Source organism: Astyanax mexicanus, chromosome 8 (genome assembly GCF_023375975.1).
Source record: "Astyanax mexicanus isolate ESR-SI-001 chromosome 8, AstMex3_surface, whole genome shotgun sequence".
Lineage (NCBI taxonomy): Eukaryota > Metazoa > Chordata > Actinopteri > Characiformes > Acestrorhamphidae > Astyanax > Astyanax mexicanus.
Window position 1 is genome coordinate 25,870,510 of NC_064415.1, and position 11,479 is coordinate 25,881,988.

The 11,479-nt window shown below is 40.0% G+C and overlaps 1 protein-coding gene across 1 annotated transcript; it reads left to right on the plus strand.

The window, feature by feature from the left end:
• Nucleotides 1-755: 755 nt before the first annotated feature.
• On the plus strand, nucleotides 756-7,833 carry vgf (VGF nerve growth factor inducible). The gene is made up of 2 exons (XM_007248126.4): nucleotides 756-1,067; nucleotides 3,700-7,833. The coding sequence occupies exon 2, from the start codon at nucleotides 3,740-3,742 to the stop codon at nucleotides 5,696-5,698; it is 1,959 nt and encodes a 652-aa protein (XP_007248188.2). The 5' UTR covers nucleotides 756-1,067; nucleotides 3,700-3,739; the 3' UTR covers nucleotides 5,699-7,833.
• Nucleotides 7,834-11,479: the final 3,646 nt, after the last annotated feature.

Sequence of the window (11,479 nt, forward strand, 5' to 3'; positions counted from 1 at the left end):
GTATAACGAACAAAAGTGTGCATGTGCATGCTCTGTGCGCATCTCTGTTGCCAAAATAGCAATGAATGTCTGACTGTTGACCATGTTCATTTCAGTCAGTGGCGCACCTGTGTTTTTGCTATTCTGTTGTCAAGATAGCAATACGCCAGAAATGTGCATGAACACACCTCACTTACCTTTAGACCACCACCTCCATCTACAGTATTTAGATATATTTGTAAGCTCTGTCATTATTTAAGTGACACAGACGCAAGGCGTAAAAATAGACTTGCTAGGGTGTAAGCAAGGTTGGCAATGAGCATCGAAACACACCTTGCTCAGGGTGTGTTGCACCCTAGTGTTACAAAGCAACATTTTTGTTTATTTTTCTCTGCAATCCCATGTATGCATTGCACCTTTCATAGTGCATACGTGCAGTATGTCTGTTACGGCTAGTCAACATGGTCAACATGCAATTGCAGAGGATTGCATTTGTGCATTTTTTGGACTGCAACAGCTCTTTAGGAGTCTCTCTCTCAGTCTCTCTGTCCGCCGTGGTGTTGTCTCTAGCCCCCTCTCTCCCTCTCTCTCTCAGCAAGAGGGAAAAAAACCCAGAGTACTATTTCATTCATCCCTCTCGCGCTCATTCATCTGGGCACTGCAGCGTAGCGAACGCTCGCGGCTTCGATCGACGCGGACGGTCTTATCAATGGAAAGCGGTGACGTCAATGGGCTCCGGTGACGCGCCGTCACGTGGACGCAAGAGGGCCCGCATATAAAGGCGGGGAGTTGTCCAGGGTGCTGAAAATATCCCTCAGCGCCGTCACGAAGACGTGCTACAGCGGCGTAAGCAAGAAACACCCTCCTCCTCCCTGATCTCACTCACTATTATCACACTCTCCTCTCACTCTCCACACACTTTATACCTTCATACAAAAAGAGGAAAAAGCTCCATCCAGACTACCACCACCACCAGCAGCAGCGGAAAGAGAGAATAAACCAGTAAAACCAGTCCTGACGTCAAACTTCCACCAGCAGAGCAGAGGGAAGGGAAAAGCGCACCGGACCACGTCACGCTCGGGATCCCGGTAAATCCTCATTTTCATACAATAACAAAAGATCAAAGTGAGAGAAAAAGTGCTTTACAGCGCTCGTGCGCGGCGGGAACGGCGCATACTGTAACTCTGAGCGCAATAATGTAACGCATGCGTGTTCGGGAGGGTTTAAGAGGCAGTTACAGAAAGATACATGCGTTGCGCATTGATGACTGTTTTTTAGCCTAACGATCATGGAGAAGAAGGCATATAAAAAGACGTTTTAAAACGTGCGCTGCTCGTTAAAACTGCATGGAATTTAGCTTGAAAGCGAAAAATACATTTATGTGACTTGTTTACCTATGCATATGTTTGTTTAAAATAATTAAGAGTTAAAAAATAAAATAATGTCATTTGCAAGATGTTAATTTTTTTTTTCAAACACGTTAAAAAGATATCGTTTTACTTTCAATCAGAATGGCATGTGTTCTATTTCCAACAAGCACGCAAAAAATGTCTTTTTTAACTACATCCTGCTTACTGTGACTGAATCTGCTCACTGTTGATTGTGTTTAAAATGGTTTAAGGTTTTATATTTTTAACAATAAATAAACAAACAAACAAACAAATAAATAGATAAATAAATAAAAATACTTTCCACTGTTTTTACTGACCATTTAACGAGGAACAACATCACTGGGTGGAGTCGGAACTGATGCATCAGCACCATCAGCACCACCATCATCATTATTACCACCACCACCACCATCATCATCTTCATCATCATCCTCACGCTCATTTGAGTCAAATAGAGCTCTAGATCAGGCGGCTTGCCAGTAAATGACGGCAGTACACAGCAGAGCTACTTGTTTGTGATGATGATGTTATGTTTCCTGGTCACGATGGAAGTTGTGGGAATTCAGGAGATCAATACGGCGGTCTCCAAATTTCAGCATCGCCTACATTATTAACACCGCCACTCCCCCGCTCTTTCTCCTCTCTTTCTTCAGCATTCCCATCATCATAGCTAATAATAGATAATAAGTGCTCCCTTTGGAGACCGCAGAAAAAAAGGTTTCACTTTTTTTACTTAAAATGTTTAGTTTTTACCTGCATTTTGAGATGTTTCTCCTGACCAAGCCCATTCTGAACGAGATTGATGAAAACTACTGGTTTAAAATAGAGCTCATAGAGAGATATAAAGAGTATTTGTTACTATATTGGTTAGAGAATATTTGAATATTTTAAATGTGAAGCAGGTCATTACCTAAAAGGTGTTGAAACTTAAGATACCGTATCGTGGCTTCCCCAGTTCTTCTTTAAAACAGTCCGGCTTAGCGCAGAAGATTACGCGAAGGCACGGCGTCTTAAAGGCGGATTACTAATGTGCTTTGGCGCGGTTACCTCCCCAGAGCATCCTACTGGAAGCGAAGGCAGTAGAAAGGGACAATAGAGAAAAGGCAGTTACTTCTTGGAAGAGAGGGTTTTATGATATTTTAAGCGCGGTTCTCCGGGTGCACATATCATTTTTACAGACATAAAAATAGGTTTATTCCAACAAGAAGCTCAAAAAAATATCTAAAAAGTTTTTAAAATATCATAATTTGATTATTGTTTCAAGCACGAACTGACTTTTGTTAATCTGTTGCATCTGTTAATTTAGTTCAATCTTATATATGACCGTCTAAATTATGGTAAATGGTTGTACACATTTAGTTAATTATATTAATTGATGCAGGTTTCTACATAATGAATAGCAAACTCTTGGAAAATAAATCCTTATTAAGTTCAATTTACTTTTTTAATCTATTAAGTGCGATGTAAAAAAGCATCTACATCTGTTACATATAAGAATTACCGATGTAAAATAAACTCCATTTCATTTAGTATTTACAGCCACCAGTTACAATGTAGACCCTCAGAGACTTTATCTCTAAGGGTCTCTCTCCTTTTTTAGCGCACCTTTGGTGCCGCACTCTTCATGCCTCCCCCGAAGCGCCTCTCGTCAATTTGCAGTCAATTAGAAGAGCAGAACATGCAACAGACATCAATTATAATCAGAGCAGAGCATGTGTTCATCTGCTGCGCCCTGACTCACGTCATTCCTGCAGTGTCTGCTCTTTTGTTTGTTTGTTTATTTATTTATTTATGATAGATCATGCAGTGCGCACTTGATGGTGACAGAAATCCATCATCTCTTATCTAAATAATTAAATGCAAATGTGCTGCAAAATAAATGCACTGAATCCATAAAAGCTTATTATGTTAAGCATAAAGCTTCTGTAATAAAACATGTCGACTGAAGTAGAGAAGTGTGTAAGGATAGTTAAATTAATTGATTTATATATGTATATAATTTCCTTTTTTTCTTTATTTTAATGCATTTATTTCTACATGAAAGGATGTCTCACATTAAAGGACATTAGCTTTCTTCTACTGTGGACATGGGTTGATCCATTGTGAATCATATAAAACTGCGCACCATGCCACCAGGAAAAATGTTCCATGTGCACAAGGCAGCTGAGCTTGTGCAATGAGTGTGTGGATACTGCTTCTTATGAGTATTTTTTGTTTGTGCAGTAATATAAGTAATGAGGCATTTGTGAGGTCAACATTTGACCTATGTTTGATCTTCTTTGACCTTTTCTTAGTATGTCCTTTTCTTTCTTTCTCTCTGTCTCTAAAGGCGCACCACCTTCACACCTCTCCCCAAGATCTGCACGGTCATGATCCGGTGGCAACACGTTTCAAGTGCCCCAGTTGTGCTTCTGTTTATTCTCTTCAGTCTTACATTTGAGCCCACAAGCACCAGCCCTGTGCCCGAAGACAAAGAGACACTACGCAGTCGATATGGACCACCTTCTGCTGATTACACAGGGGCGCAGATTCAGTCCACCCAAGGTGGAGATGGTCATCAAGTGGCACAGGATGAAGAGGAGGACGAACTTTTCAAAGACGTCGATCCCAAAACCCTAGCGGCGGTGCTCTTAGGAGCCCTCAACAAACCTCAGGGGAAGATAACGAGTGAGGGAAACAAGAACGGAGAAGAGGGAGCAGAAAAGGCAGAGGAGGTGAGGGACAATGAGGGGGCTGACAGAGACAGAGATGGACATCAGGAGCTGGAGCTGGTAATGGCAGCTGCTGCAGCGCAGGGCAGAGAAGAGCGAGAGAGAGAGGAGGATGAAGAGAGAAAGAGAATAGAGGAAGAAGAAGAAAGACTCACAGAAAAGGTGACAAGTCATACCACCAGTCAGACAGTGCCTGTAAGAGAACCTGAAGCTGTAACAAAGGAGGTAGTGAACAAGGAGGGGCAGCAAGAGTCTGAAAGAGGAACAGACGGAGAGACAGAAGAGCAGCTGAATCCAGAGGAGCTAAAGAATCTGGAGACCATGCTAAAGGAGTTTCAGAGCTACAGCACAGCCACAAAAAGAGAGCGCGACTCCTCAACTGGACAAAGGGAGAGCCGCGGAGAATACCTTGATTATCTGGACCGAAATGGCCTCATGAATAATGAGATCAAGCCCAAAGCCAAGAGCTATGACCTTGCCATGTCCAAGAAAAAGCTCAAGTGGCAACAAGAACAGGAAAAGGACAAGAATCGGCCAGTGTATAAGGGAGGAAACTTCATGGATGATTTTAATGAAAACCTTGAAGATCAAGAAGTGGGAATTGGTGAAGATGAAGAAGACGAGGAGTTGAGTCCTGAAGAAGAAGAGGCTAGGGCAAAAGCTGAACAGGAGGAGGTCCGTAGACAGGCAGCTGAAGCCCAGAGAGCTAAAGCAGAGGAAGAGAAACTTGCAGATATTGCCTCAGACATGGTCCTACAGTACATGGTCAAGCAAGATGGGAAGAAGTACCAGAACAATAATGCAGCTGAGGACAAACGCTCAGAGGAAGATACAGATGATGATGATGATATCGACCCACAAACTATTGACAAGCTGATTGAAATCTCTAGCAAGCTTCACCTCCCTGCAGATGATGTGGTTGATATTATCAGTGACGTTGAGAAGAAGAAGAAAAAAGATGCCCCTGAAAATCTGCAATGGCAGCGACCTCTTGTACCTCTTTCACCCCCTGTTGCTCCATCCACGATCTTAAGAACAACACCCCCCTCAAAACCACCTAAACCCAACACAAACCCATTTAAAGCTTGGTTTAAGGACAGGGCTTCTATTAAGCCCAGTAATCAAGACTACTGGATGCAGGAGCAGTGGCCCTTTCGGACCTACCCCTCCTACCGATTCTACCAAAAGCCTTACAGTAGCTATTACCCCATCTATATCCCACCTCCCAAATCTAAACCACGATACTATGCCAAGCCCTCCTACTCCTTTAATGACATCCTGGGGAATTCATTGGACTATGACTTTGATTACCCCCTCAAACAAAGGTACCGTTCCTGGACACAACCTCGCCCAAGAGCTCCTCCGGCATTCCGTCGGAACCTCTATTTCCCTAACTACATTGTCCCTCAGGCCCGGACTTTCCAAGCCGTACCCATGCCCAAACCCCGGTCACCTCTGCGTCGTCGGCCTGCCTTCTATTACCCGCCCCCAGGTTCTGTAGTCACCAGACAGGGTGACTACTACAGCCAGTTGGCGCAGCCACAGCGGGACAGTGATGAGGAGCTAGAAAACTTCATCAAGAAGGTTTTCCTGAAAAGCCCCCAAATGTTTCAGTGAAGATACAGACAAAGCAACGAGAGACGAGAAAGAAAAATAGGGACAGTGTGAAAAGGAACAACTGAAAGACTGTTTTTTTCATCCTTCCATTTTTGGTTTCATCAACAGAAGTACGTTAGTTGAGTCAAATTTCTGTCTTTCTCCATTTAGTTCCTTTGAACAATTTCCCTAAAGACTGTTGCCGTTTTCAGTGCCGTTCCTCACTCCAGATGAATAGCACAGTTTCTGTTTCGATCAGAATGTAATAAGAGATGATGTTGAGACTCACATTCATTTCACCTCATCTACTAGCCTCCTCCCCTAAAAAGACTGAGAGACAGTGGGAATGACATGAGGAAAGGGTGCTTTTGTCTAATATGTGAGGTGCACACAGGGCTCAAATACCCAATTTAAATTCTTTCCATACTCCGAGAAGGCCTTTAAAAAGTACAGAGATCAATGGGACATCCCTTTGTAAGCCTTACCTTTATGTTTTGATTGTAAAGTTCTGAAACTTTTTTTAAACACGGTCATTTCACAATGAGACAGAAGAACAGCAAAAAATGTCGAAATTGCACCTTTAAAGAATGCATGCACCAAGAGCATGTTTATTCAACTCCGTAAAAAAACTCAGTCATGCTGAAATCTTAGAGTCAGAAATCAGTGCCATACTGTTTGGAAGTGTTCCGGTTTGACTCATCCTACTGAACAAATGTATTGTGTCTTAACTATATCTAGAAGTATTCTGCTTAAGCATTTAACACGTGTGTTTTCATGTGTAATGATAAGAACACATTCAGTCCTGTACATAGAAGTAGTCTAATATTTTGTTTACTTTCAACATGTTTTTTAAATCATTTTTCTACGCAAAAACACTGAAAGATGGTGTAAGGGACGCTCATACATTCCAAGTATTTCTAAGAAAAAAAAACAATGATTTCATAGGAGATGTTTTAAATACAGTTATTTATTGCCTTATTAAGACATTCTCGTTCCCTTTTTGAGACAAGCAGCATTTTTGTCATTGTTGGTTTAGCAGGTTTGATCCTGGTCACAGGAATTTTTTAGAGATTCCTATAAAAAGAAATTCCTATAAAAAGAAGCTACACCACTTTGGTCAGTTTACTAATAAAAACAGACTGATGGATAAGTCACATGAAAATTCTGTCATATAAAATGACTTCTCAATGATCCATGTTTGTTCCTAACTCTGTCAGATGTCTATTGATTAATGTCTATGAAATACATGAATGAGATGTTGTCTTTTAGACGTTTCCTCTTTGTGAACAACTGAACAATGTGCACAAGAAGAGATTTCTGAGTCAATGAAAGTTCTTTCTAAACAGCATTGACAATCTTCTAATTGAAATTGATCCTCTCTCACACATCCCTTGGAGTTTCGATCGATATGTACTTTCACACAATAGTTGGGAGTCCAGCTGGGGCCAAAATCACAATTCTTGGTGAGGTCAGATTTAATGCTACTGGACAAAGTGTATAGTACACATGAACAGCATGACACCATCGATGATTCATTCTTCTCACTGAAATCCTGGAACTCAGAGTGAACCGTCACCTTTCAGAAACTTCTTAGAAGTCACATTTTTAACTAATTTAAACTGAAGTTCTTTTTATTTATAAAAAAAATGTTAGATAGATTAATCACCAGAGATTCAAAATTCTGGCCCAGCTCACAAGTACCCAAATTTGCGTGATATCCAACACAAAATTGAGGAAGATGAAAAGACAGAACACATGACGGAAGAGGGGGGTAGTATTTGGTAGTACTTGACATTCAAATTCTTTTAAGCGATTTTTTAAAATATGAAAAGAGAAGAAAGTTGAGGATAAAAAAATGGACCAAGTGATCTGAAACGAGTGTCTGCACGTTTATGTGAACTTGCATCTAAAATGTGTTTCTTCTTTGAAGACATTATGAGCATTCAAAAAAAAGTATAAAAAAATGACAAAAGATCAATGACTAGCGTACCATAGGAAAAACTGTCTTGTATAAAGAAAATCAGCTGTTTGTCATTTCTAGATGTACCTTGTACGTAACGTAATAAACATGCGTTTGCTGGATGTAAATAACCGCATGTTGATGGCTAGTTTTGCTACACAGAGAGAATTAAATAAAATCAACTATTTTTTATTAACTTTTGACTTTTAATTGCGTCTTGGGGATAACATGACTCTACACCATCCACAGCCTATACGTGTGTTTCTCATTCCTGGTAATGAAGGCACCCTGTACTTCTTCTGATGCACCTGATTTAACTTCTCAGTTCATTTTCAAGTTCTTTCAGGCCCTGTTCATACATATCCAAAAACTCACATAATTCATATGACAAAAAAAGACAATAAAGAAGTGAGACATCAGCACACCAGGAAAAAAGGGGGAAACACAATGAAATTTTAAGGTTTCATCCCAAATTACACACTCAGACGTCCCAAGTCTCTTGGAAGTTGTGGGAGTCTACCAGTCAGACAAAATCTCCTGGAATCTAGGACAAACGTGACAAACGACACAGATCCCCAATCACACGTGTGAAAAGAGGGAGAGGAAGAGAAAGACACACCCCTTGTGTGCATATTCATGAAGCGCATGCAAAACAGAGAAGGTTCTGATTGGCCTATTCTCTACAAAGAGTCTGTGAGTCAGTGAAACAGTTTTTAGTGTGGGCTGGAAGTGTTTTTTTCCCCTCCGGGACAGGATGCATTCAGCGAGTAAGAGACGGAGCATCATGGCAGAGGCAGGGCCTTTCAAAAAGAGGAAATATAAAATTCACCTCTGAAATATCAAATTTCACCTCTGACTACTCTAAAGTATATCCATGTCTGGTAAAAGTCTTACAGTACAGTTTGTAATAGTGATTTTAGCATTTCCTACGGGGGATTAAATGATTGCAAAAGACAGGTTGAGGTGAGTTAATGTGACAAAAAAAAAAAAAATATATATATATATGGTCCAAGTCCAGATCCTCTTTCAGGGTACCTCCATGAAATTGAAGTAGTGTACTATGCAATTCACAAAAAAAACTATAAACAGAGCATTATTTATTTGTGATCTAAACTCAAATGCTATTTGCTATTTGACATTTAGTTGTATGATGTATATCATATTGCCAAAAGTATTTGCTCACCTATCCAAATAATTTGACTCAGGTATTAATTACTTCCATGGCCACAGGTGTATACAACCAAGCATCAAGGAATACAGACTGTTTCTACATTAGTGAAAGAATGGGTCGCTCTCAGGAGCTCAGTGAATTCCAGCGTGGTACTGTGATAGGATGCCACCTGTGCCTCATGTCCAGTTGTAAAATTTCCTCACTATTAAATATTCCACAGTCAACTGTCAGTGATATAATAAAAACAAAAGTGGAAGTGACTGGGAACGAAAGCAACTCACTCTGTCAAGTGAAGGGGAGACCAACTTAATGTGGCCTTTAAATTAGCTAAAGAACAGTGTGTAAAAAGCTTCAAGCAGCTGCTGATATTTAATATGTTTGGCTCTGCCCCTGATTGAAGGGAGGCCAAAAAATATCTAGTTTAAATAACATTTGGAGGGAGAGTTGCAGGAGGTGTGTTAAAACAGGGAGCGCACTAAAAAGGTCAGAGTGCTTCCAGCATCAGGTTTGAGAAACACTGATCTACTATTTCTATTTTATTTCTGCATACACCTTCCCCATATAACTCTTCAGTAACACTTTACAATAAGGATCACAAATAACATTACTAATTACAGTAATAAACATTGTCCAGTGGTTAAGAAATGTCTCAAGCCAGCAGACTTCGTCTGATGGAGGGATCTGTAACTACTGTTCACGGCAAATCAGCAGATGAGGGAGATGTGAGTACTTTCAAATAATGAGTTTTGTGCTTCTATCGCAGCTAAGCACAAACTAGCTTGCTCATGTTTGTTTTACTATTAAGCACAAGGTAAAACTTACATGTGGTTAACATTCAGTGCAAACATAGCATAGCCAGCAAATGCCTGTAAATGGCTCATTCCTAAAGCAACTAAAACTGGTAAGATTTCTTTATGTAAGAGTCATTTTGTGTATGCAAGTTAATGAACATTTTATTGTATAGCTCACAGACCTGTTCTAACTTATAAAAACAGGTATAATATGTCCATGCAGTATAAGCATCTGTATACAAAGTTTTGGACTGGTCTTAGCGTTCTTAGAACATTCTTTATGGATGTTTGTGTGTCAATGTTTTTATTTTTAATTTTGAGAATGTAAATTTGAATGTTTTTATAATGTTTCTATTTATTTAGCAGGGAGTGTTATTTGAGAAACATTCTAATAACATTGTGATGCAAACAATTATTAAGTCACATGTTTTTTTAGAACATTCCTGGAGCATTCTTTCTGTAATGTTACAGGCTATCCTTTCTAAACCTTTTCAAAACATTGCTAAACGTTTTTTTGTCAATTAATAATTATTTGAGACAGTGTGTTGTACTGTAAGTCCTGTTAATGTATGTACTTTTATTGTAAAGTGTTTACGAAGCTTCTTTCATAAACTAATAACATAAAATATAGATTAATTTGAACAATCAGTTTGAGCAAATGAAACTCACACCTCTTAAACCAGCACAGACCAAGCGCTTCTACACTAAAGCACGAAATCTACAAAAACAATTCTTCCCAAAGGAGTTCCGAACAGGGTGCGCTCAGGGTCCCTTTGGGAGTCGCCTTCAGAGAGGATCCCGCTAATGGGCTCTGGTGCGGTCATGTTAGTGCTGCAGGGATTTTCTTATAATAAAGCAATTATCCCAGCAACCTGCTTGAGCCTCGGAGCACATCGCTGCCAGGTTCGGTCTCTGTAATTAGACGCAGGAGTGAGTTTAGGCTTGGCTTTGATTTGCTTCCATGCATGACCACACACACACACACACACACACACACACACACACACACATACATACTATATCACAGGAGCATTTGGAAAGACATGTAGAGTAAAGGCAGGGTTAGAGGAGAGGCTGAGTAGCCTGATCTGCTGACAGGGGTCTCAGGGGAAGGTGGCGAGATGGGGAGAGCTCACGTGAAAGGGAAGAGTTAATGAGACACAGTCTGCACAGTGCACTACACTAGTGCCCACACCAGGACTGCTAGGCAGAATCAAAGGCTATCCGTGGGAGATGCAGAGTAGAAACTAGAGACCCCCTGCTACCTCGTATAAGACAGTGGGCGTAGGGAAGATGCTTGCTCAGCATTCACATTAGCTCACTCTATGCGATCCTGTTACATGCAAAAAAATATTTTTACATTAGCGCTACACAAAGTATTTTGTAGCAATGCCTTAAATATATAAATATAATATATAATATATGTTTTCCTAAAGTAACCATTAGCAACAGTTCTTTAACCCCTCAACAGGCCAGGATTTTTGCCAATTGTCTGCCTGACATTAAACCACTAAATCTTGAGGATTTCTTTTCAAGCATTACATATAAAGCTTTCATGTTTGATAATGAACATTCCTGAAAAGCACAGTTTTATTTGTAATAGAAAATATAAACAAATATTTAAGTAAATCTGCTAATGCCAAAATATAATGAATAAAATTGGCTCTTTCTTGAACTTCATTTTAAAATCAATGTTTTCCTGAATACAAATCATACAGTTCATGTCCCCCAAATGTGTTTTCAAACATGTTTTTTAAAGAATTTGGGTTAATTCCAGTTACTGATCTGGAATTATTAGGTGGTGTAGAGAGTGAACAGACAGCATCCAGCCAAAGTGTCCTGTAGGAGATTCCAAAGCCCTCAGATTTTCAGAATGTAAA